The 27,644-nt window shown below is 35.8% G+C and overlaps 1 protein-coding gene across 13 annotated transcripts in view; it reads left to right on the top strand.

Moving 5' to 3' along the window:
* Positions 1–27,163, top strand: part of LOC136855094 (sodium-dependent dopamine transporter-like) — a 119,267-nt gene extending 92,104 nt beyond the window's left edge. For 4 of the 13 annotated variants that reach the window (XM_067131919.1, XM_067131917.1, XM_067131918.1 and 1 more), the window contains exons 4-21: positions 1,542–1,664; positions 7,604–7,630; positions 8,216–8,363; positions 9,600–9,731; positions 11,048–11,160; positions 11,398–11,477; positions 12,313–12,420; positions 13,584–13,648; positions 13,754–13,872; positions 15,020–15,123; positions 15,777–15,905; positions 18,814–18,983; positions 19,911–20,062; positions 21,141–21,240; positions 22,156–22,256; positions 23,363–23,530; positions 24,485–24,712; positions 24,999–25,069. In XM_067131919.1, the coding sequence (XP_066988020.1) occupies positions 1,542–1,664; positions 7,604–7,630; positions 8,216–8,363; positions 9,600–9,731; positions 11,048–11,160; positions 11,398–11,477; positions 12,313–12,420; positions 13,584–13,648; positions 13,754–13,872; positions 15,020–15,123; positions 15,777–15,905; positions 18,814–18,983; positions 19,911–20,062; positions 21,141–21,240; positions 22,156–22,256; positions 23,363–23,530; positions 24,485–24,712; positions 24,999–25,061 (2,130 nt within the window). In that variant the 3' untranslated portion in view covers positions 25,062–25,069. Of the gene's footprint in view, positions 1–1,541; positions 1,665–7,603; positions 7,631–8,215; positions 8,364–9,599; positions 9,732–11,047; positions 11,161–11,397; positions 11,478–12,312; positions 12,421–13,583; positions 13,649–13,753; positions 13,873–15,019; positions 15,124–15,776; positions 15,906–18,813; positions 18,984–19,910; positions 20,063–21,140; positions 21,241–22,155; positions 22,257–23,362; positions 23,531–24,484; positions 24,869–24,998 lie in introns of those variants that run through there. The other 9 variants (XM_067131922.1, XM_067131923.1, XM_067131915.1 and 6 more) reach the window with 8 other exon arrangements.
* Positions 27,164–27,644: the final 481 nt, after the last annotated feature.

The raw sequence follows: 27,644 nt of genomic DNA on the forward strand, positions 1-27,644 counted from the left end.
TCTCTCTCTCTTCATTTCTTGAATGATCAAATTCTTCATTTTTTGACGTACGTTTCAAATGCCGCCTAGAACAAAATTTAACACGAAATTAGTGTCATACAGAATGATTATCCTTTTTTTGCTAACTGTCAGTTGAAAGATAATTAAATAATCCTTGATTATTTTCTGACATAATTTGAAATCAGGACAATTATAACATAAATGCCCTTAAGTGCCTCCTCGTCATCTCCATCTTTCCTCCTGTACAGTGTACAAAAGCGTGTATGTACATAGAGTCTATGCTATTGGAAGGTGTACGTAGCACTATTAACTAACTGGTCCTCGTCAGACGCTGTGTATTCCTCTGTGATGTCGTGGGGTTTTAGGTACTACAGTTTAGGAAGGTCCTTTTTTAACTGTCTGCTTCTTATTAATAATTTTTTTTTTTTTTGCAGCGAATATCCCCCTCCCCCTTCTTAAGAAATGAATTAAAAAGAAAAGAACTTCATATTTTCATTTGGGAAAAATTCTGAGGCAATCACTTTCAAGACTTTTTTTATTGCGGAGGAAACTGACCTTGAAAATAATGTTGGGTTGTTGGAATTAAAAAGTATTAAAAAGTGTCTCTGAAGGCCGCCACTAACGTTCATTTATGCCTGCACAGTCGGCCTGTGCAGGCAAAAATGAACCCACAAACGTTCAGTTTTGCCTGCACAGGCATAACTGGGCAGGTGTAAATGAACGTTAGTGGGTTCAGTTTTGCCTGCACAGGCCGACTGTGCAGGCATAACTGAACGTTAGTGGCGGCCTTAAGATGAATCGCTTTCTTTTTGTATATAGGTTATTTTCAACTCACAGTTTTTGGTTAAATCGAACCTATTTTTTTTTTTAATTTTTGATAAATTGGGCAGTAGAGAAAATTTGTCATTCTGAAGTGCATTGAACTGATTTGCATTTTGGGAATTTGGGTGCATATTTATAAAATAAATATATAAGACCCTTTATATGAATGAAATACGACACAGTACTCCAACAGAGCAGTTTGCAAAGAAGGAACCTCAGTTTCTGGAATCTGGGTCACCTCGAGTCTCCCCTGCCAAATCTCCCTCCTTCCCCTCCCAAAAAATCTGTACAGTCTCTGGCTTCCTCTGTATAGCCCCTATCCCCTCTCCTATTCCCCCTTCCAGAGGGGGAATCCTTGATCTGAGATCTGCTGCAGAAACCAAACCCACTGGGTTACTCTAAGTTCTCCCCTATCAAAAAATCTCCCTTTGCCCTTCCCAAAATATCTTTTTATAGCCTCTTGCTCCCTTTACCCACCCCCTTCCCCGCTACTCCCCCCCTCCAGAAGGGTTAGAGTTTGAAGAGCAGATTTGCAAAAAAAGGAACCCTAATTCTGAAATCTGCTTTGGAAGCTAATTCCAGCTGGCCACTTTGAGTCTTCCCTACCAAAAAATCTCCCTTCGCTCCCTCCCAAAATACCCTGATCGCCCTCTGTAAATAACCCCCTTCCCAGCTTATTCCCCCCTTTCCAAAGGGTTAAATTCTGAAGAGTTCTACAGGTTCGTCCCCTGGTGGGTTGGTGGGGGGAAGGTGGTAGCGCCGGCTCGGTTTTAGAGGAAACTGCCTCATCCGACGATTGCCATCGCTCGACACTAACTCTTGTGCATTCTCCTGCCCGCACCGTGAGTACCTCCTCCTCCTCTTTCCCCCCCAACCCCCGTTTAACCCCTCCTCCTTTAATTTGTGTTTGTTTTTTGTCCTTAACACCTCCTCCTTCTCCTGTCACTAACACCCACCACAACACGCAGCTGCCGCTAGTTGTTCTCACCAAAACAAAAGACACTCGCTGCTAACATCTTGGCACTAACTGGCAACTTGACTTTCCTGGACGCAAGCTCACACTCCCTGAATCTCGACTCCTTGCGAGAGCAATGTTGCCAACATAACTGCTAAATGGTGCATTGTTGCCAACTCATTTGCTTCTAAATGGTCCATGGCATCACCCCCCTCTCTCTCTCTCTCTCTCTCTCTCTCTCTCTCTCTCTCTCTCTCTCTCTCTCTCCAAATGCCATGCTTGTCAGTCAAAGGTTTCTATTCACTTGTAAATAAAATAAAGGTCGTTGTATCCTTTGTAAAAAAAAAAAAACACCTTCGTTGCTTGCCAATGGAAATCCGTCTCCCTCCCCCTTCACTGTTCGTTCGTGTGTTTGTTTCTCGTCTCTCCTGGTTGTCTGCAATCACCCCCACCCGCTCAATGTCACTTGCAATGGTAAATAGATTTAGAAACGTGTATTTGTTTATATATATATATATATATATATATATATATATATATATATATATATATATATATATATATATATATATATATATATATATATATAGTGTAGAATCTACTGGTCACTTTTTACCAGATACATATGTATTTGTAATATACAATGCCCTCTTAACTTTCGAGAAAGTTAAGAGGGCATTTATATTACATATTACACACACACACATAATTATATATAATATATATATATATATATATATATATATATATATATATATATATATATATATATATATAATACAAAATTTAAAGCAATATCTCTTTGCATATTCAACGACACTAAAAATACGTCATCAATATTTATTCTGAAATACAATTAACTCATTTTATGTTAGCCATGATTATTGTATCAACCGATTCATCGTCTTGCATTCTTATATTCAGTTGTTACCATACATATACGGTACACATACACATACACATACACATACACAGTGTCATTGCGCCACTCACACAGACAAACACACACACACACGCACGCGCGCGCGCAGATGGAATATGTAATTATGGTAAGTGGCTTCAATAAATGTGAGAACACCTGTACTCATATTTTTGTTTGAACCAAGCAAGTCTTCAGAATATTATTGTTATCTTTATTACTATTAACAAAAGTTTAAAAATAAATCCATAGACAGGCAAACAATTAATTATGATAACAGCAAATTATTATTATTATTAATAACATATTTAAGACTAAGTCAATAGACGGCTGAACAGTAATATTGACAATTGCAGATTATTATTATTATTATTATTATTATTATTATTATTAACACAAATTTAAGGCTGAGTCAATTCCAGATAAACGGTAGCTATGACAACAGCAAAATTTTATTATTATTGCAAACAAATTTGAATGATAAACCAACGGAAATGAACAGCAATCATGAATATAGAGAAAGCCCTTATCAAATATTCACGGCAATATTTGGTCATGCCATTTTTTGTATTAATACCAAAATATATTCAAGGACAATATAATTCAGTTGCATTTATGACGTGAGGCACCTAGCTGCGAGTTCATTTATTATTTAAGGCCAGACACCCCTTCCGTGTCCCTATTCAGTTCCATTTTTTTTCATTTTAGATAAGTGCCTCCTAATCGTTTGCATACATCGGTCGGGTCGAGAAGATGGAAATTCAATAATTAAAAAAAAAAAATTAAATCGAGAGAGAAACTTTGTCCCTGATTTGGTGTCAAATTCAGCTTCTTTTGTACATTTCTCCTCATTTCGTGATCTCGAGGCTTGTACTAGATGGAGACATTATTTTGCCAAACTCGACTTCTGTAGGCGATAATAAATGCATACATCAATAAATAAAATAAATAAACTTTAAAATAAAATAAAAAAATTTCTTTCCCAGGTCACAAATGCAGTGAAAAGCGATATGAGAAGTCCGTAGATTTTACGAGAACTTTTGCATACATATGACCTATACCACACCATGGACACTTTGCTGTACGTTTAAATACTTTCTGTGCAAATACTTAAATCTTTCAGTCTTTCTGTCCATACATATTTAAATTGATGATAGAAGACAAAGATCCACTGACTGGAATATCTGGTTCTAGTCACGTGGGTGGCGATCAAAACAAATGCATCTCGTCTTCTGCATTTTTCAATAGAGCCTTCCCCCTTGATTAGGTGATTCACGGGCTATTTCCGTGTGCTCACATGAATCAGCGGGAAAAAGATTGTTACTTTCTCTCTCTTTCTCTGTGTTTCGTTTTGTTGGTTGTACAGAATGTTTGAAAGAGGTTATTACTGTTGTGAAATGATTAAAAGTGATTGTTGATGTTATTAAAGAAAAATAGGATGTAGTCTAACGCTTTCACAATAATCGAAGAGCTTCTGTTAGTTTTGGCAACTTGTATTATAGACACCGGGACAATAGTAAGTCGCTCTCCTACATGTGGAGAGAGAGAGAGAGAGAGAGAGAGAGAGAGAGAGAGAGAGAGAGAGAGAGAGAGCAGCCCATGGAGCAGCCTCCAACGGATGACCCCACCCACAAACTCTCTCATGCTGGAAAGAGAAAAAGGAGGGTCGATCCGCTGCCAGACGCACGAATACGCTAGCAGACTATCGTCCTGACGCCACCCCTCCTTCCTTATCTCTCTCTCTCTCTCTCTCTCTCTCTCTCTCTCTCTCTCTCTCTCTCTCTCTCTTCGTCCTCCGTATTGTCTGTCTGTCTGTCTGTCTGTCTGTCTTAGTAAATCTGTGTGGTAATGATATTCTGTCCATTTTTTCCCTCATTCAACTGACATTTCGTTCCATGGTGATTAGGCCTATGTAATCTTTAAAAACCTTCTGCTTCTCAACCACCCCACCTTTCTCCCTTCTCCTGTACGTGTGTCGGTGTTACACACACACACACACACACACACACAGAGAGAGAGAGAGAGAGAGAGAGAGAGAGAGAGAGAGAGAGAGAGAGAGAGAGAGAAAATGAATGAATGAATGAATGAATGATGTAAGGTTTTTTTTCCAGTTACATAATCCAGTTCTCTTTGTCGACCGGAATATTCCAATAAACATAATGGGAAAGCCACAACTTTTCTCAGATTGTTGCTCTTCTTGGGTAAGACGCAGTTTGGAGAGAGAGAGAGAGAGAGAGAGAGAGAGAGAGAGATCTGCTCAGTAGCGTGGTCGGGCTCTTCCAGAATTTTGTTGAGGAAAATCCACCTCAGATCAGAGAGAACTCTCTCTCTCTCTCTCTCTCTCTCTCTCTCTCTCTCTCTCTCTCTCTCTCTCTCTCTCTCTCTCTTTCATAGAAGGGGAAATATTGTGGCTATTCTATATCTGTTTGCTCCAGCTTCTGTAGTCCAAGAATAATTAGCCGAGACAGGTGTCCCAGCCTAAATGGAATATAATAATAATAATAATAATAATAATAATAATAATAATAATAATGTAGCTTTGGGGGATAGACAGTTCGGTGGCATAGTCTAGTTCAGATGAATAAGCCGAGACTAATACACCTACTGTAGAGCAAACTTCTCATAAAATTCGTTATGGTTAAGAACTTATATTTTTATAATTTTTTAAACCACTTTGGCCGTATTAATTTGAGGCTTTAGAGAAAGCAGATTCTAGCAGCAATATATGAAAGTTAAAGCATTAGGCCGAAGCAAATTTCGTATTTGAAGATATTTTTTTTATTTTTGTGCGTGTGAAAGTTATTTTAGACCTATGTGCTGTCTGCTTTTCTTATGAACAAGTAGAAGGAGCTCCCCTTAGAGAGAGAGAGAGAGAGAGAGAGAGAGAGAGAGAGAGAGAGAGAGAGAGAGAGAGAGAGAGAGATTTATAATTTAGAATCTTGAAAAATGTGTGTTGACATAGGCCTATAAATGTGTAGTAGCGATAGCTGAACGGAGAAAGAGAGAGTGTGAGAAACTTATTGAGAGAGAGAGAGAGAGAGAGAGAGAGAGAGAGAGAGAGAGAGAGAGAGAGAGAGAGAGCAAGGAACTCCTTGAGAGAGGGAAAGAGAGAATATCTGACCTGATGCCGATATTAAGACCCTGCGCCTTACGTAGTCTCGGTGACATGAAGTTCCCTCCCCCTTTCCCTACCGATGCGTGACGTCATAAGCACAGTAGACTATATAACGGCAGTTAATTCCATATCTTTTCCTGTTAGGTCGTTTTTGGTAAATGAATTCTGTTATATTTTAGTCATTATTTTTATCCACAAGCGTAGACATGAGAACAACAAAGCCTATAGATTTTTGAAAACTAAATTAGACTTTTCAGTGTCTTTCAAAATGTTTCTGTAAAAATTTTACCCAAATGCAGTTTTTTGCTTTGTAGACATTTCCAAGATAAAAATCTTTGGAGGTATTCTATAAAGGAAATAAAGAAAATGGACTTTCTTTTTACACAAGACTAACATCTTTCTCTGTGGACGAACTATTATGGAAAACATCTAAATATTTTCGGAAGACTTTATGGTAACTCAACACATATGTCCTTCTTATCCTCAAACTACCCCCAACCAGCCATAGTCTATATAAATGTAACGTGTAGCTTATAAATATAGGCCTATTTTTGGTTTAAAAAGGATTTATTCAGCATTTTGTGTATTTAATTATTTGTTTAAGTGAATGTTGTCCTTTGCATCTGCCATAATTTTATTGTAACCTTGAATATTTCTTTTTTTGTAACTTGTAGTTTTTGACTAAACCATTTGTTAAATGTTTGTTTAGTTGCAAGTTTTATACCAACAGTTGCATGAACTAACATCTGGTCTTTTCCAAATTTTATCAAGGTGTAACAGTTTAAATATATATAAATATATGTCCATGTAACTACAAATTTATGAGAAGTATATTTGTATACATCCATATACAAATTTTTTTAGCCTCCACATTCAGTGAAGAAGTAGATTCACATAGACTCACATTTTTAATCTAGGCTCATATTTTTTCCAAGTAGACGAGTTGTATTCATATTATTTTTTGGGTAATCTCTAAACGAGCAGTAAAGTAGATATATTTGAATTTTGTGATTTTTTTATAAAAATGATTTTAAAAAGATATTAAATCGTTCCACTGTCAATATTTGACGTTAATGATGTTTGTCTCCCGTATGTCAATATTCCATTAATTTTTTTAAATGTCGTGTTTAACCCCAGTATAACTTTGAATAGGCTCAAGTCTGTTTGAACATAAAAAAAATACAATATTTGTACTTTTATTCCAAGTATATTTTTCATATAAAAATGGTGATTTTTACTATAAAAAGTGGTAAAAATTTCAGTCACAACTTGGCTCACTTAATCCAATCATATATATATATATATATATATATATATATATATATATATATATATATATATATATATATATATATAAGATGATTTTTAATTAAAGAAATGGAAAAAGGTTTACACAAACTTTGTGTTTATTCAAAGCATTTTTATATAACAGAGATTATTTATATTATAAACAATGGAAAAATGTTCAGTCAAACTTGGCATGTTCATTCCAAGCATTTTGATACATAAAAAAGATAAATCTAAAAAAAAAAAGGAAAAATATTCAGTCATACTTGGAACATTTATCCCAAGCATTTTGACACATAAGAAAAAGACTGTATTCATTATAAAAGTGGAAGAAAAATGTTCACACAGACTTGTCGCCTTTTCGAAAAAGAATATATTGCATGAAAAAGAAAACGGAAGTAGGCCCATAGCTCGGTGTATTAAAAAGTAGGGGTAACTATTATGTCCTCCACCAATTCACCCTCGTGTATCTGACCTCTCGATTTTCACCTGTATTATGTCCCAGCTGTCCAGAGCCGTTTCTATCATCCTTGTAAGTATCTGTCATCTTATTTTTGTTCCTTACTTTCTGTTTATTGTATTCCCTGAGTGTTGTTATGATATATATACATTTATATATATGAAAAACAAACACAGTGCATGATATGGTGTGAATTTGTGTATATATATGCATCATAGGCCTAATAACCCTGCCTGGTATTTGGTTTGTGACTTATACTAACTTGCTACTGAAACTAATACGCTGTTAATTCTTGTATGTATGTATGTATATAATATATATATATATATATATATATATATATATATATATATATATATATATATATATATATATATATATATATATATATATATATATATATATATATATATAACGTATCGCTGGAATGAAATAACACCAAGAATTCATGTCGCTTTTGCCGATAATGCAAATACTCGCACATGTCTGGTATCCATTTCAACATAGCAATTGCACATGCACATGTGAGCCGTCATAAGCAGTCATCTGTTACCGTGCTTTCAACATCTCTGATAAGTGATATATACTTAGACTCCCCAAAAACGCAACGGCGTCGTAGGAACCCCTTCATCCTTTCCTTACCCTCCTTCTCTGCAGTACCTCAGCGGAGAGGCCAGCAGCGCCGTTACGGAGGACACCGGAGAGGCCTGGGGAAGCGTCCTTTCAGGAGTCTGCGGCGTCATTTTGGTCGTCGGAGCAGCCACCTTCCTGCGCCTCCCTCGCCTCCTGTATGTGTATGGGGCAGGTGAGTTTGAATGACTGAGGTCCTTTCTTGACCTTGGGAACTCAGAGTTCAAGGCGAAGGGTCATTTTCTGCTGAATAGGCAAGATGGAGATGTCACCTAGACCTATATTTTCCCTTGACACGCTATAGGTATCGCCTAGACGCAAATCCTACCCTTGACAAGATAGAGAGGTTTCACCTAGACGCAAATCCTACCATTGACAAGATAGAGAGGTATCACCTAGACGGAAATCCTACCCTTGAAAAGATAAAGAGGTATCACCTAGGTGCGAACCCTACCCTTAGCAAGATAGAGAGGTATCGCCTAGATGAAAATCCTACCATTGACAAGATAGAGAGGTATCACCTAGATGTAAATCCAACCTTTGACAAAATAGAGAGGTATCACCTAGATGCAAATCTTACCCTTGGCAAGACAGAGGTTTTCACCTAGATGCAAATCCTACCCTTGACAAGATAGAGAGGTTTTACCTAGATGCAAATCTTACCATTGATAAGATAGAGAGGTATCACCTAGATGCAAATCCTACCCTTGACAAGATAGAGAGGTTGTCACCATTGATAAGATAGAGAGGTATCACCTAGATGCAAATCCTACCCTTGACAAGATAGCAGAGGTTGTCTCCTAGAGGCAAATCCTACCTGTGACAAGATAGGGACGTTTTACCTAGATGCAAATCCTACCATTGACAAGATAGAGAGGTATTGCCTAGATGCAAATCTTACCCTTGGCAAGAAAGAGAGGTAAATCAAACCCTGACAAGATAAGGTTTCCTAAAACAAATCTTACCATTAACAATAGAGAGTTTTTCACAAATCTTACCATTGACAAGATAGAACACAAATCTTACCATTGACAAGATAGAGAGGTTTCACCTAGACACAAATCTTACCATTAACAAGATAGAGATCTTTTGACAAGATAGAGAGGTTTCACCTAGACGCAAATCCTACCCTTGACAAAATAGAGAGGTTTCACCTAGACGCAAATCCTACCCTTGACAAGATAGAGAGGTATATCGCCTAGACGCAAAACCTACTCTTGTTAAGTTAGAGAGGTTTCACCTATATGGAAATCCTACCCTTTACATATTTCTTAGTTATTCTGTGTCTAGGCCGTAGTTGACCATTTAAAAACTTTCATGGTACTTTAATCCCAGTAAACTATAACCTTTTAATATATTCCTTACTTATTCCAGGGAAATGAAACTTAACCCTTTTTTTTTATTTACTCAGGAACTTTTCTCTCTGCTTGGCTGGCTGTGTTGTTAATCGTAGCAGCTCCGCTTGCCTACTTAGAAGCAGGACTCTCCCAGTTCAGCAGTTCGGCAGCCCTGGCCGTGTGGAGGCTTGTTCCTATAGCGAGAGGTAACAGATCCTGTTTTATACTTTTCCTGTAATCTTGATATTTACAAGTAACAGTACTGTACTTGTTTTTTCATTGATTTAACCACAGAGTTTGAATTGATAAGGGTCTTTTTCTCAGCAGGTAATTTATGGTTGTAGGCCCATGTATGCCAATCCACCAACATGTCCGGGTAGTTACCAAGTATTTTGGTGATTGCAGAATACAAATTTGCAATTCAAATTGCAGCTTGAAAGACGAAGAGATTATTGAATTAACTGTATTTCAAGGATTTTGTAGGGCTAAAATAATGATTCAGTTTTAATTAGCAGTATATCTCATAGTTTATTCTCTTAGAAGTAGAAAACAAAAAAGTTTAACAGCTTCCGTTTTTGTAACCTGCACATTCACATTGGTACATCTTCCTTCACTGCTGTGTCTTCTATTCGCAAATGAGCTTGTTGGCACACTACACACACTGGAACTCGGCGCTGCTGTCTCCCCCCCAATCCCCTGATCCCCTCCACTCGGGGTGGACAAACAGGTTTGCAGGGGGATGGTGGATGACTCCCATACCCTCCCATTCCCCTATCTACCCAGCCCCACCTGGGGCAGACAAACCGGTTTGCAGGGGGTGGGTGGCTGGGTCATGCCATTCCCCCATCTACCCAGCCCCCACCCAGGGCAGACAAACTGGTTTGCAGGGGGTGGGTGGTTGTGTCATGTCTCCCTTACTGTCACCTGGGGAAGGACAAACAAGATCAGAGCCACTCAGATTTTATTATTGTAGAATTCCTCTGCGATCTTCCTTACCTGACCTAGCTGTGTCGTTTTTAATTATCAGGTTTAATAGTAATCAGTTTTCGAGGAGTTTTATCTAGGCTACAACTAAGAATGTGGAATAGTTAACCTAGTTGTGGAATCTTCTAATCTCCAAATATTTAAGCGAGGAGTAAAAATTCACTCCTGCTGACGTCATGCCTTTGCTGCAGACATCTCCTGTATTTCATTGTATTGGTTATATTTTCCATGTTCCCTCATATTGATTGATTGATTTATCACCTTTTCCTCTCTCTCTCTCTCTCTCTTTCTCTCTCTCTCTCTCTCTCTCTCTCTCTCTCTCTCTCTCTCTCTCTCTCTCTCTCTCTGCAGGCTGATATTTCCCTTTGGGAGCCCTCTTGGGTTTATTTAGTCTGTTGTTGACTGTCCACAAGGGTTTTCAGGGGAAGATTTAAAGAATGAAGCAGAGATAAGTAATAATTTATGACCTATATGTAATTTTCTGCATTATAATTCATGTTTTCAGTGACTTTAACTATTTCCATACCTTTCCATCCAGGTGTGGGCTGGTCGTCAGTTGTGGTATGTTTTTACTGGATTGTGATTGTCATAGGATACCTGGCCCCACTGGTCCATTATATCCTCATAGGAATCGAATCTGATGTTCTGCGGGTGAGCCCCTTTATAATTATTTTGCAGAAGTCTTCTCAGTGATTTCAAACTACTGTATATTTTGTCTAAAATACATGATTTCTGAAGCCTACCTTCTACTGAGATGAATAAAGTAGTATTAGACCATGAGGATGAACTCTAAGCAGTCACAGTATATGTGACCAGAAGGTTGAGAAATGCCATAAACTTTGAAATTTATATTTGTGAATGCATTTAAATTTGCAATGTACTTTGCAGGATGCAATCTCTGACCAGTGCAGTGAGAGCATAGACAGCAATTTCACAAACAATGGAGACTGGGCTGTTGACTATTTTAGGTAAGCAGTGGAAGAGATTGTTAAGGAGTGAAGGCCAGTTTTCTTTTTGATGAAATGATGATTGTTTAGAATGAGTGCCTATCTTATTAATGATTCATAGTGAAAGGTAAATTGTCATATTTAATTGTTATGGATATACAAGTAAACTTTCTTAAGACATGCCCTGCAAAAATGTCTTTTAAGACATGTCTTCAATATACTAAATTCTCAGGTAAACAGCCAGGATTTATGTTAGCTAGATTTTCCGTACAAATCAGTAATGACTTTTCCATAATAAAATATGGAGAAAAAAATTGCATAATTGTTCCTAATTCACTTGGTGTAAGTCAGGAGTTTGTGTGACAACAGGAAAAGTAGATGTAATCGTCTTTTGAGCCATTCTGTATAAAATTTCCCCTTTGTTTGGCAAACGTAGCAGAGTAAGTACCCATTTCTTTATCCATATCTTGCGTTTTGTGTTTAGCAACAAGAGTCATTCTACAGTATATAACACTTCCAATTTTTTGGCAAAAGTAGCAGAATGAAGTAGCCATTTCTCTGTGTATCCATATTTTGAGAATTGTGTTTATCAGCAAGAGCCATTCTGTATAAAATTTTCTCTTTTTTGGGAAAAGCAGCAGAGTAAAGTATCCATTTCTCTGTATCAATTTCTTGAGTTTTGTGTTTAGCAACAAGAGTCATTCTGTATAACACTTCCATTTTTTTTTTGGCAAAGTCCGCCTATCTATATTCTGAGTTTCGTGTTTATCAACATAATCCTCATTTTCCTCTGTTATATTCCTGTAAACATTGCATTTATTTTGATAATATATGTATTTTCACATCCATCTTTCAGAGTTTGTGTATACAGTTTGCCCCAGACGTGGGAAATGGACCTCGACATGATGTTTACCTGGCCATTACCTGCTGGTGTAGCTGCAGTAGTGATTGTAGTAACGTTTATGTGAGTTTTAATTGGTCATGACCTTGCTTATCTGACCTGTAAGGTATAATTTAAATACGTTTTTTTGGATTTGGAACAGTAATATTCTATTTTTGTTTTATCCTTTTTATATGAGATTTTAGACAATTCAGACCTCCAATTTTATTATTATTATTATTGGTATGCAAGCAGTTAGCCTGCCAGGTAAAGCCTTAGGTACAGTGGTACTCAGGTTCCAACTTCTTTTATAACTTGTGTGGCTTGGTTGGAAACGGTCTTGTCTTTCAGTTGAAAGACCTGGGCTTGTTCCTGCTGTGAGTCAGAAATTTATTATCTGTTCCACACGTGATTATTATTATTATTATTATTATTATTATTATTATTATTATTATTATTATTATTATTATTATTATTATTCAGAAGATAAACCCCAATTCATATGAGACAAGCCGACAAGGGGCCAAATGACTTGAAATTCAAGCTTCCAAAGAATATTGAGTTCATTATTATTATTATTATTATTATTATTATTATTATTATTATTATTATTATTATTATTATTATTATTATTATTATTATTCAGAAGATGAACCCCTACAGATATTGAACAAGCCCACAGGGGCCATTGACTTAGAATTGAAGCTTCCAAAGAATATGGTGTTCATTTGAAATAAGCAACAGAAGATGATAGGAAACAGAAAGAAGAGATCAGTTGTTAGGAAAGAAAAAAAAAAGATAAATTGATAGGGCAATAAATAAGTATATAAAAATATAGATAAATTAGTAAAATACAAGGAATGCATTATTGGTCTAGAAGATGACCATATATATATATATATATATATATTATATATATATATATATATATATATATATATATATATATATATATATATATATATATATATATATATATATATATATTGTATTTATTTCAGATATAAATATATTCAAATATTTCCTGTCTCTGTATACAAGATATATTGTGAAAATTTTGTTATTGCTGTATTCTGCTCTGCTAATTCTCATGTATCTCTTAATTCTGTTGATTTATTTTTCTCTGCCGTATTTTATAACAAATACATCATATTACATATTAATATATTTTGCAATATAATCTTTCAACATAATTTTTTTTTTACCATTTTTATGAGATACTGAAAATATTTCGTTTATAATTTCAGTTCTATATGTGGCACCCGTGTCCTCGCTAGTATCACGGGCGTTATGACCATAATAGCTGTGTTAGGTAAGTCAGTACTGTATTTTATTTAAAAAATACGCAATTTTTAAATCTCTCATTAACTTAATAAAGCGTTGGAAGATGTTTTAATCTGCATTTTACACTCGGCAGGTTCCAGCCTCCAGTTAGCCATGAGTTTGACTGAGATATTCAGGAGAGACGTCGATGCAATTTGGAAGTTGGTTCAACCTTTCGTCATTCCCCAAGTTGATATCCTGTTGCAGCCGTGGGTGAGAGCCTGTTCCTTCAGTTTTCCCAATTATTTAGCAGCCAGTTTCAGTTAATTTTCAAATTATATACATCCTTTAGAGTCTGTTATAGTTTTTTTATTGTAGGCCTAAGCTTCATTTGTTTTATTTTGTGAGTTTGTTTGGATAATCCTAGCGTAATTTTTATTGTAGGCCTAAGCTTCATTTGTTTTATTTTGTGAGTATGTTTGGATAAGCCTAGCGTAAACTTACTATTTGAGAATACGTAGGTAACAGGGGCCTAGTGCCTGTTCGATCTGTTATGCTAAAATATCCTTTTATTATCGAAGGATATGCTTCGTCCATATGTCCCTGGGGACCGATAAACCGCGGGATAAAGTGAAAATAAAAAAGTTTAAATTTAATTGTGGATGTAGGACCTTCTTTTAGGTTCCCCTTTCAAGAATCGGGTTTTCTTTCGCTTAAAAGTCTCGTTTTCTTTACTTTCAGCCTAAGCTAATCCTTGTTCTTATTTTTTCTGTTGTTTCGTAGTGTTTACTCCTGTTATGTGTTTATTTTTTTTATCAAAGAAAATGCCCAGAGTATCAGAAAATAAGAAAATACTTCAAGAAATCGGCAGAAGAGTAAATAAAACCAGAAAATCTCCTAAATAGGAGACACACTGCATCTGGGAAGTTCACCACCTGTCTTTTGCCTGAAGCTTTGCAACCAGATACAGTTTTATCATTATGTCCAGGATTGCAGAAAAATTAGACTGAAGTGGAGATACAGGTCATACCGGCCCCAAATGTAAATTTCACCGTAATCTCCATCAGAATGAGAATGAAGGCTGAAGACTTGTATTAACGGAGTCGATTCAGTCCCAAAATTTAAAGAAGCTTACTTTTGTCTTTGAACTTTTTTATTTTCCTTGCATTCAGCAACCATTTAGCTCTTGATTTTTCAGTGTAAACTGTATAATGAATACAAGTTATTGAGAGCTGTAAATTTTTTGTGTGATGGGTACTTGTCTTTGACCTTTCATGAAGTGAAAGCATATATACAGGTGAGATAGGTGGCCCCCACTAGCAAGAAAACTTGTTTACATTTAAATTCCTTGTAATTAACAGGTATTTAGTACGTATAAAGAATATAAGTTATTCACAACTGTACAAAGTCGGATTTGCAGGTTTGGTGTGCAGCACTGGCCCACGTCTTTCTGTCCCTGGGCCTGGGTATTGGACTCCTCATGAATTTTTCATCGAGAGGGGCGTTCAGATTTACGCTAAGAAGGTAGAAAGTGTATATTTTACTTTGCCACATCATTACTTAATTGTGTTGTACTTGTGGTTTTCATACTTTTACATTCAAGTCTCTGATGTGCGCATAACAGTTGTCACTTGAAATCTCTGATGTACACATAACACTTTAAACTTGAAATCTCAGATGTGCACTCAATACTTTGAACTTAAGTCTCTGATGTGCACATAACACTTTTGACTTAAAATCTGATATGCACATAACACTTTGAACCTGAAATCTGTGAGGTACACATAACACTTTAAACTTGAAATCTCAGATGTGCACACAACACTTTGAACTTGAAATCTCTTTTGTGCACATGTAACACTTTGACCTTGAAATCTCTGATGTACATATAACACCTTGAACTTGAAATCTCTGATGTGCACATAACACTTTTGACTTAAAATCTGGTGTGCACACGACATTTTGAACTTGAAATCTCTTATGTGCACATAACACTTTGAACTTGAAATCTCTGATGTGCACATAAATACTAAATGTTTCTTGACGGTGCTTTTCACTGTTAAATTATGTAAAAACTTCTACTTATGACTGCAGTTTGTCATTTATAAAGTAATTTGTCAATACATATATTACAGCATTTAAAGGATAACTGTTTGTAACACGGCACTTTTTCGTAGGCACTTGTGGGGTCTGATTATATTATTAGCCGTGATAACAGCACTGGTATCTGCTGTCATCGTCCTTCAGCTCACTTTACTGGCCGATGACCGAGGTCTCAAAGTTGCCCAGGCTCTTTCTACTGTCATGTAAGTAGAGTCATGTTGATCCCACTCTTATATGTTATGGTGGTTATTTCAGCAGGTTGAAATAGCCCTTCTTAATTTGTCTCTGTCTTCCAAAAATTGTCAGATTTTTGGTCACTGATTTAGTCACTCTATCTTAAACTAAAACATAATGAGTTTTCCTGCACAATGGTATATCATTCCTAGTGCTATGCATTATTTACTTGCTTTGTTCATTTAAAAAATATATTGTTTAGTGCCATAAAACAATTCACCTTGTATTTTAATAATTTATTTATATTTTCACTGGTTTATTGATTTATTTATTAATTTGTCTACTTTTTTCAAGTGATTGATCTCTTCCTTTTGTGTTTCCTACTATCCTCTGCTACTTCTTTCATATGAACACCATATTCTTGTGAAGAGTGAGTTTTAAGTCAGTGGGCACATGCCATATGAATAAGAGTTTATCTTCTGTATAATAATAATAATAATAATAGAAATAATAATAATAATAATAATAATAATAATAATAATAATAATGATATATTCTTCTAATGAAGGCAATATACAGTATTCATAAGATCAATGTTTTCCTAGATACACTAAGCAATTGTTCACTTTGCATACCATTTTCGTTCAGTATGTGTATTCTCCCATATTTCTTGAATCCAGGAATATGCTTGGCGCAGATCTGGACTTACTTGACATTACAGAACACAGATGACCAATGTTTTGGAAATATGATAGAATTGCCTCCTCAGTATCAGGTTTTCTGATATGTTACGTGGGCTGTACACAGTCTTGACATCGGGATATTCACTATTTTCTGGGAAAAAAAAAAAAAAAAAAAATCCTTGGTCATGAATGCCTATGTTTGTCGTGCCCTCTCACACTGCTCTTGGAATACCTTTCTGATGAGCTCGAACACTTCGCCCAAACCCTGGTGGATAATGGATACTCTCTGTCCGGTCACCAGGGTTTTTGAGAATGGCTGTTGATAGTTGGTATCGTCAGGAGAACCAAGCCCCCGTGAGAATGAGAGAACCATCAGACTGTACTACAGGGGCTACATGAACACCAAGTATAAGAAAGACGAGGCACCCCTGAAGAAAATCATTGGCACCCATATAAACCCACCAATGCAGACAAAAAAGTTGACCTTATGATCTACTCCAAGGATGGGGAGACTGCTCAGTAGTATCTCATGAGGAACAGCTTTGTCTCTAGCGAGGATATCATGAAGAGGAGAGGATTGGTTTACCAAATATTGTGCCCTGAGAATGGATGCTGCCATTCGTACATTGGTATGACTACGACTTGACTCACCAAGAAGATCACCGTTCATGTACGACAAGGGGTTGGACACCAGCACCACATGAGGGAACATGGCAGTGCCTCCCAACACCAGCAGATCATACGGAGTGCAAAAATTCTGGATGGCGACAATGACCAGCGCTGCCTCCGATATAAGGAGGCCCTCACCATCCTCTGATGGAGACTGTCGCTAAATGTTACCCAGGAGACCCTTCTTCTCCCTACCATGGTTAGGAGAATGGCAAGATGGGCCCCTGGGATAACATTTCAGCATGCCCCATGACCAGAACTCCCAAGACCTGGTGCCAGCCAATTAGTGCCTACATCAGTCAGCCAGACTCTCAGCTCCCAGCCAATAAGAGGAGCCCCCCACCAAGCCCTTTGACAACCTATAGAAAAAATTGCCAAAAATTTTTGTAAGTCTGTTTGCGGGTAGAGATATGGCAGGCATAGTTGTACCTGTGGCTTCATTAACCTTTTGAACAAGTAAAATATGCGCCAAAGTTTCTTTGGTGCAATCGAGTTTTCTGCACAGCTGCTGCAGTGTATAATCAAGGCCACCGAAAATAGATCTATCTTTCAGTGGTCTAGGTGTAATGCTGTATGAGCCGCAGCCCATGAAATTTTAACCATGGCCTCCTAGCCTATATCGTTGCTAAAGGCACGATTTTGGCTAACTTTAACCTTAAATAAAATAAAAACTACTGAGCCTAGAGGGCTGCAATTTGGTATATTTGATGATTGGAGGGTGGATGATCAACATTTCAATTTGCAGCTCTCTAGCCTCAGTAGTTTTTAAGATCTGAGCGTGGACAGAAAAAGTGCGGGCGGACAGACAAAGCCGGCACAATAATTCTCTCTACAGACAACTAAAAATGGTAGAAAACTCTACCGAAACATCAAGAAACAAATGAATGTTGGCAGCTGCTGTATAATTTACCTGCTGCTATAAGGAAACTCATTTGGGAGACTGAGAAACCACGATACAAACTCAACGGCATCCAGAGGGCCACTTTATTCAATGGAATTTATTTAAGATAGGGTCTTCTAAGATATTATTATTATTATTATTATTATTATTATTATTATTATTATTATTATTATTATTATTAATGAAGAAACAAATCCACAGGTATTCATGGGTACATATATTTAAAAATAAATCTCTACAGAGAGCTTTCAGGAATCTGTTCAATTCCCTGTTTCTCCATTTCAAGACTTATGCCACTTAGAGTAATTTTTAATTATTATTATAATTATTCAGAAGATGAACCCTATTCATATAGAGTAATTTTTAATTATTATTATAATTATTCGGAAGATGAACCCTATTCATATATAACAGGCCCACGGGGACCATTGACTTGAGATTCAGGCTTCCAAAGAATAAGGTGTTCAGATGCAAGAAATTACAGAAGATAATAGGAAATACAGAAAGAGGAGATTAGTTATTTCATTTGTAACCTAATCTAAAGGTTCCAGCCCTATGCAAGTCAGTGTTTTGACTCAGTGGCCTGGTTAAACTGAATAATAATAATAATAACTAAAGTAAAGATAATTTCTATGTTTAAAATATTTCCACAATTAATTTTTAATTGTTTTATGTCTCTTGCAGCTCAGAGTTTAATTCAACAGGCAATACCTCGGACCTGATTATAACAGTAGTTCCTGAAGACGTTGGTGTGAGCATAGGAACTGCAGTGATTACTGCCTCACACTTGATAGCCATTTTTGTTCTGCCTTACAAGTGGCTTCAACAAGTTGTATCAACAATTGTGTACTTAGGTTAGTTAGAAACATTTCAAAAAAGCATTGTCTGAAATGAAATGACTGTTTCTTGTGTCACAAAGATTTTATATTGTCACAAAGATATTTTACATTGTGTCACAAAATTTTACCTTGTCACAAAGATTTTGTCTTGAGCCACAGATTTTATCTTGTGTCACAGAGATTGATGAATGTTTTATTTACAAATTACAGTACTGTTGATGTCTCAGTTCATCTACAGAGTTTGATGACGTTATGTCCTGTTATTTTTGTTATCAATTTTCATTTTGAGGTGTGCTTGTGTAGTGTCACAGTATTTATAATTAGCTTGATATTTATGCACAGACATTGTTCCAAGATTAGGTTAGAAATGGCAGTTACTGAAGGTATTCAAGTAAAGTATATTAAATTTTTAAATGTATTTTAAATAATATATTTCTTTCAGTGCCAACCTAATAACTGCAAATTTTCAAACTATATACAAGAAAGAAATCTTTAAAGGGAAAAAAGACAGAAGCTAATGTAATATTTATCAACTGGTCAAAACTGCTGATTCTCTCTTAATTCCAGAATCGAGATTGATTTTATTAGCAACACTTCAGCTTAGCAGACTTATGTACTTATCAGCTGTGATATTTTTATTATTTTTTTTATGTGCTACCATCATGGATCTGATGCGTTCTTGAATAAATCTCTCTTCAAATCAGTGTTAAATGTACAACACAAGTTAGTTTAGGTTATCAACTTTGTGGAATTGCTATTAACTGTAAGATATCTACAAAATATTCAAGTGCAGCCTATGATATATGATCTTTGTTACATAATGAACTTTGTTACTTATCAGAAGCCAGATCCCTAAAGTGCCTGTTAAGTTGAGGTGCTGTATTTCGGATTATTTCAAATTCCCACAAGAAAGGAGAATAATGAACCATTCTCTCTTTGAAGGGCTTTGGTGTGGAGGAGTGACGACTGCAACTATATGTATCCACGCCCTGATCGTGGCACTCAAGGATATCAGCGACTGTCTTCCAAGAGCTGTGGCCGCTATCATTCTGGCCCCTTTAATATTAGCTGGTGCTGTAGCCACGTCCATCAAGGTAGAGGTTCATGTTACAGTATTTCAGATTCTCAATGAGGGATAGCCTATAGATATTTATTTATTTATATATCAGTCTATTATTGTCTGCTAGATTGAGACTTAGATAACATTTCTTGACTGGTCAGAATGTGGGATTTTTCTTTTTGAAACGATTAAGACAAATAACCAAGTCTCAGTTTTGACTCAGAAGGCACAAGAGCTGTCCATTATTGTTATAAATATTATTTCATAATAATTCAAAGCTTTATCAAGAAAGAGAGAGAGGTAAACTAAGCATAAAAGCTTAATGAAAGTCAAAAGTAAAATGAGTAAAAAATAAGTTTGAGATTGAAAAACCAGGAAAGGATTCACTGGTGTTCTTTGTATGGCTTACTGCTGGCGCTGATGATTTTATTATTTGTGCAATAGTTTTATTTATTTATTTTTTTATTTATTTATTCATCAGAGAGGTAGAAATATAAGTGGTCTTTTAAATTATTTCCGAACATTAGCAGTTATTACTTGGACCATGGACGGATGGTCTCTTGTTTGTCAGTTTTTCATAAGTTGTATTTTACCAGAGATCTTTCACATTCACCATTGATCTCTGATCCTCTTTTCTGGTGAGAATGATCAGATTTGCTGAACAGCAGCACCAATATGCAGTAAATGTGCCATGCATTCAAACTTCTCAGTTCCAGAGGTCTTTTATTCTCATGTCATTTGACTGTGGAACAGTCTCCCTATGACTGTTGTGCAATTGGAACCTCAAAATTTCAAGTGAAGATGCAATGCGTAACTACCCTAAAACAATTCTCCTTGTATATTAATACTTTAATTACAATCATATCTATTTATTTATTAATTCATTTTTCCTTTTTTAATAACTGACTGCTTCTTTCTGCATTTCCTGTTACCTTCTGTTACTTCTTTCAAATGAACACCCCATTCTTTGGAAGCTTGAATTTGAAGTTAATGGCCCCTGTGAGTTTGATCCATATGGGTATAAGTTTGTCTCCTGAATAATAATAATAATAATGATATCATTAATGCTCAGGGCTAACACTGCACTACAATTTAATCTCTTTCTTTACCAGGGTGGAGCTGCAGTATTAACTTTGTTAGATTCCAGCGTATTAACCCCTGTAGTACTGTGGCCTCCCTTCACTCTCACCTTAGCCGTGACCTCTGTATACGGTAAGTAAAATGTTTTTTGTGTACAGTAAGTAAAATATTGTCTGTGGTGTTGGGAAACTGAAAATTTACTTGTAATGTAAGGCTCCTTTTCAGTTGGAAGTTTAGTATTTGAAGGCCTCAAATGGACACAGCTCTGACACCATATCTTAGATTTATGTGGCAAATTACAGTGGTTAGCATCACAACCACAGCTGTTACTAAAGATGTGTCCTCTGTAGTTGTATTTAACTCCAGCATCCAACTCATGACATACCTGTCTTTAGATATTGCCAGCATTTTTGTCTTTACTACTGCTGTTTCAAGATACAAAGTAATCTCTGCTGCTGTTTAAAGATGCAAAGTAATCTCTATTGCTGTGTAAAGATACAAAGTAATCTCTATTGCTGTTTAAAGATACAAAGTAATCTCTATTGCTGTGTAAAGATACAAAGTAATCTCTGCTTCTGTTTAAAGATTCAAAGTAATTTCTGCTGCTGTTTAAAGATACAAAGTAATCTCTGCTGCTGTTTAAAGATACAACTAACCTCCCGATGGATTCTATGCTCCTACTTTTTGCTGAAGCACAACTGGATTGTATCCCTTAATTCACTCTCCATATTATGTAAAATATTAGGATCTGTAATTGTATACAGTAAAGTTATGTCTAGTTTCCTAAAGCTTTCAAAGTTTTTCATGAAATACAAACCTGATTCCAATCTTTAATATGTCTGACTCTGCAGATTGGATTCAGACACAGCAGTAAACCTCTGCTGGTATGCCGTCTATGGTTTATTGTTTGAAACATTTTCAAGAATTTTATTCATTACAAAGAAAGGGCTCAGAATTTGAAGAGGTGATTATGGAATTTACATAAATTTTAATAGTATTTTTATAATGGCATTAATGCCCAATAATTGAATTATCTCTGTTTTTCAGGTATACACAAAGTAAGGAAGGATTTCACCTTCATGCTTGAAGCCACAGTTAGTCTACTTTGGATCCCAATATGGGGTTTCTTCATTCCTGCTGCCCTCTTGGTATGTATGGGAACCCAAAATTTGATTTTTTCGTGTGAATAACAGAGCTTTTAATCGTGTTAATGCTTTTCACTCTATTCCTCACACCGTTGGACTGTGAACAGTCTCCCTGAGGATGTTGTGCAGTTTGAATTGAAAAAGTTAAAGTGATGTTGCAATGCATTACTACCCCTAAAGCAATTCTCCTTGTATTTTATAATTTACTTACATTTTTATCTACTTATTCATTATTTTGTTAATTTATTTTGTACCTTTCTAGTATCTGATCTCTTTATGTATTTCCTGTTGCCCCCTGTTACCTTTTAAATGAACACCACATTCTTTGGAAGCTAGAATTTCAAGTCAGTAGCTCCTGTGGGCTTTTCCATATTCATCTACTGAGTAATAATAATAATAATAATAATAATAATAATAATAATAATAATAATAATAATAATAATAATAATTCAGGTTATGAAAAGTGAAGAAGTATTGGGTGCCTGGGGAGAGACCCTACACTGTATTTGACCTTGTGCTTCTAAGACATATTACTAGTTATGTGGGCCATTTTAATCTAACATTCCTATATTTTCTTTAGTCATTCACACCCTGTATAAATGAACTTGAAACATGTAGGATTATCGTCCATGTATGAAATAATTACCTTAGAAAAACACCTCAACTTAACAGACTTATGTACTTATCAGCTACATTATGATTATTTTTTGCTATGCTTCCGTTTTAGATGAGGTGCATTTTTAGATAAATCTCTTAAACTGAATGTTAAGTATAAAGTAAAGGTAAGTTTAGGTAAGGAACTGTGTGGAATTGCTGTTAGCTATAAGATATCCAGAAAATATTAAAGTATAGGCTGTAGCATGGGGTCTTTGTTACTCAAGAGACTTTGTTACACATGGAAAAGTCAGATTCCTAAAGCATCTGATCAGTTGAGGTGCTTCTGGATTGAAAGTATAATGAGAGGTAATAATTTCACGGGTATTTTCATGTTGGTGATTTTGTCAGTCAGGTAACATTATTATAGCATAAAACAGTAATTTTGAAACTAGTGTAAGAATCGTGAATGTTTGTGAAAATGTGTCCTCTTGATACGTCTCTTCCACTTTCAGGGTGTTGTCATCTGGGCGTGTGTTATCAATTGGGCTGAGATCATTGTTGCAGATGGTCCTGTCTGGAGAACAGCCTTGATCTGGGGACTGAGAGCCTTGGTTTTACTGCCAGTACCCATCACTGCTATATATGTTGTCAAGTCACAGTTAGCCTATGGTATTATGGATGTAAGTAAGAGTGCAAGGGAATTATTTTATATTTTATTTGTTACTGTTTTGTATGTCATTGTTGCATTGTCAGGTGTTATCAGAAATCCTTATTTTTGGTACTTTTAACATTAATTTTTAGTTTCATGTTCACGTTTTACTGCATTCATACTTTTTTTATTAGTTTGGATGAGAAATTTGTTTCCAAATGTTTGTTAAATAATAAAAAAAAAAGGTAAAATTTATGAAACTAAAAAATGACTTGTAATCTTAAGTGGTTTTGCATGGGATTCCCATTTTTCTTAGTAAGTAAGTAAGTTAAAGTATGACCAAGCAGTATGAGAACAGCAAAGTAAAATTGAAACTGTACCTAAACTTAGTCACCACAGTGGGAAAAGAGGATCATATCTGATCATCCAGCGTGCAGCCACCATTTGGTTTAGAGAATAAGTTTTTAGGTATTTTTGTGAGATCTCTTTGCATCAGAAGCAAAAGGGGGACTGGCATTACCATTTTGCCAAAGGAAACCATTAAAGAATAATTAGTATTGGCTAAGTGTACACAAGAGCAGGGGGGTTAGACTTCAAGTTAGTATTCAAAGCTGTTGTGGAAACTATAACCAAAATTACAAAGAGAATGATCCCACAAAAGGATGGATACAGAAGCCTTTGTCTTGCTAGATTGAAGGGTGATACTTGGGGTGTTCAGCTGAATAGTTTGGTACTCTTGCCCCTACTGATAGTAGGTTCAGTTAGGCAATAGTTTGCCTGACACGTATATTTTTTATATTGTACCCACCCAGAAGTGAACTGTTATATGTGAAAAAATTGACATACATTTGATGAGGAAATTCTCTATTGCATTATGAATTTGTATATTACTGTATATGCTGTATTATTTTTTGCTTTTGATTAGTTGTATAAAAAGCCTTTCAGGTATTGACTTATTTATATTTATTCCATATCCATCAAACAGAAAGTGGCATCATCTTTGCAATCGTCAAGAGAATGGGGCGACTGGGGTCCACAAGACCCCATCGAGCACCACAACTGGAGAAGGTGGAGGGAGGACGAAACCCGTCCCATCACCTCCCTGAAACGGCGCTTCGCAAACCGCCCCCTAACCTACACCCATTCCACCCTCAGCAGCGAGTCTTCCTCGACCCTAACGAGGCTTCGCAACAAGTACCAAAGGAATGGCACTGCAAGTATCCTTTGATCTCCTCCTTTCATTGTATCTGACATTAAAAAATGTTTTTTGTCACTTGAACAGAAATGTCTCAGTAAGTTCACAGGCAGAATTGTACGTCATGTCACTTGTTTTTGGTTTTTATGTCTATAAGACAACTCACAAGAGAGAGTACAGTACTTCTACTTGTTCATGTTGACTGTTTTTAAGCTTCGACACAAATCTTTATCTGGAATTTTTTGAGTTTTAAAAATCCTGGCTGGAAAATGACCACCATAATACTTTCCCCTTTTTTCTTCAGGTCTCTTCAAGATTTCCAATTGATATAAAAGAGTACACTGATCTCAACTTAGGTTATATTTGAGTTTTCTTCACCCATCTTTCTTGGGAACTATAAATATATTTCCTGTATTGGTAGTGGCCAACATCTACATCAGTTGGCTTTCATAATCAAAGTACTGTAAAATGTATAATTTTTCTTCGTACATCTATCTGTCTCGCGAGAGTACATATGATATTCTGTGTATATATATAAGCTGAAGTGATCAAATTCTCATTTTGCTATCTTTCAATGTAAATAGATAATAACATTTTTTTGTGCAGAGTAATTATTTTGTAGCTTCAGAAGAATTTTCATGTGCAGAAAATATATACAGTATACAAGCTCAGAATTCTAATGTAGTGGCTAAAGGCAACATATCTGAAAATAAGGACCATGAAATACCCAGGAACAAAAAATGCACCATATCAATTTTTCCCCTTTTTATCTGAGTTTTAAAAACAAACTTGTGAGGTCAAAACATATTTTGGAAAACTGTTAGATGTTTGTTTATGAGAAAACAACAATGTAATTTCTTTGCAACACAGGCATAGTTTATATCCATTAAATAATAATGTATAATCTTCAAGAAACATTGACTTAATTTCATGTACACAATTTTTTTCAAGTGGTAAATTCTGTAAGACAAATCCTGTAGGTGTCTGTAATCTCACTGATGGGAAATAAAATTGATGTTTACCAGTTTCAGTGGACTGAGCAGAGAATACCTGTGATCACTGGTATAAAAGGCGAGTTACAGCAATTAAAATAGAGGTTCGTACTTTTTGTAACATGGCCAGAATATTATATTGAGTAGCAGAGAACACAAGAATGTCTAAGTATGAAATCAGCATTTGACAGATAGCCAAGAAGTTTTCCAAAAAAACAAATTTGAGGAAAGTGTCATTTGCAAGATACTGAGTTAAAATCAGTGCAGTTAAAAGACAAAAAAATTGTATAAGAATAAGTCAGCATTTTGTGTCTCAATATTTATAATTTTCCAGTAACATTCCTTTTGAAAGGAGAATGTAAAATAATTTAGGAATTAGGAGAAATGCTTAGTTGTAAATAGGAGTTACAGAGTCTTGTTGTCTTTTTAGACGATAGAAAAGCCACTACTGAAAATAATGGAGTAAAGTTTTTAATTTTGCATAATTTTTCATTCTAGCTTTTCATGATATTGTGCGAGAAAAAGACCATTGTTATTTTCTCCTTGAATTGCTTTCAGTCTTATGAATTTTATTTCACCGGACATTTTCCAAACTAGATCCACTCTCTGGCTTCAGATAACTTGATAGCTTTAACTCCTGATGGTACGTGCATCTTCAGGCAGTGCTCATCCGTGATCCTATGCTTTTAATGTTTGGCCAATATAGAATTGGAACCACAGAGAACCTCAGTAATACAGAAGATTCAAAAGAAGGGATTCTTTATTTCCAAGTTTTCAGAGGCTCGTCTGTCTCCGTCTTCAAGGAACCATCTTCCTTGAATATGGAGGCAGACAATCCTCTTAAAACTTGGAAATAAAGAGCTCCTCTTTTGAACCTCCATATTATTGAGGTCCTCAGTGGAAGTAATAACTTTATACACTGAATTTGTGTTGTTTGGAGTATAGCACTGGAATTTATCTATCCCTCTGGGCTGCTGAGCAACATATTCGAAGGCATTTCGGAGGAAGCATCCAAATTTTTTTTTTTTTTGCATTGTCTCTGCTCCAACTCCTTGAGTTTCCCCGAGATAGTTCCATTCCCCCCTCACTGTCTTATAAGTTCCACTATTGTGTATAAGCTTAAACTCAGGTTGTATTTTTCACATTATCCAGCAAAAAAATTGAAAAAGTTGTTTTATGAAGCATGACGAAGCCGCATGAATGCAATTGCCTTATATTGTGCCCCCTTAAAAATTAAGTTATTTTGCTTGCAGTGTATTATTATAAAATGCTGAATCTGTGATGTGTTTTATTACAAGTATTCCAAGTGTGAGACGGGTTATACTTAAGTCACAGCTCAAGAGAGAAGCCATGTTTGCATCGTTCATAAGTATTGTAGGTTGAGTGAAGATTTTGGTTTTGTTGCCATAATATGCATTGTATGCAGAGCAATATTTGCATGAAGTTGTAAGGAATCCCCCCCTCCCCCAAAAGAAAATCAGTGATGCATGAGTATATCTTGAATTCACACAAAGAGAATTTTGTTAGCTAAACAAAGAAGTATGAACACTACATTTTAGAATTACAGGTAAGAGCTGCATTTTTAAAAGGTCGTTTGAGTATTAACAGAGCTAATAAATTGCCTACTGCAGCATATAGGCTTGGCTGTTCCAGTATACATGCTAGATCTTCCCAGGTTAGAGTCTTACCGTACAAATTTTGGCCTTTGCAAAGGTGTCCTGCTTCTTAACTGAGTTTCATTGGGCTTTACCCAGAAGTAATTACAGTACTTTGCAGTCACTGATTTTAACGCTTATTTCATCCCTTGTTGTATAGAATATTTTTTAAGTGAAGAGATTGAGTTCACTTCCTTTTTGCAATACACATTTCAGTTGTCGTTTCTCTGTATTACTGGCTAATATTGAGAAACAACTATTACTGTGCAGTGTTGTCACATTTCAGCTGCATTTTGTACCATA

The sequence above is a fragment of the Macrobrachium rosenbergii genome, chromosome 30, assembly GCF_040412425.1.
Source record: "Macrobrachium rosenbergii isolate ZJJX-2024 chromosome 30, ASM4041242v1, whole genome shotgun sequence".
In the NCBI taxonomy this organism is placed as follows: domain Eukaryota; kingdom Metazoa; phylum Arthropoda; class Malacostraca; order Decapoda; family Palaemonidae; genus Macrobrachium; species Macrobrachium rosenbergii.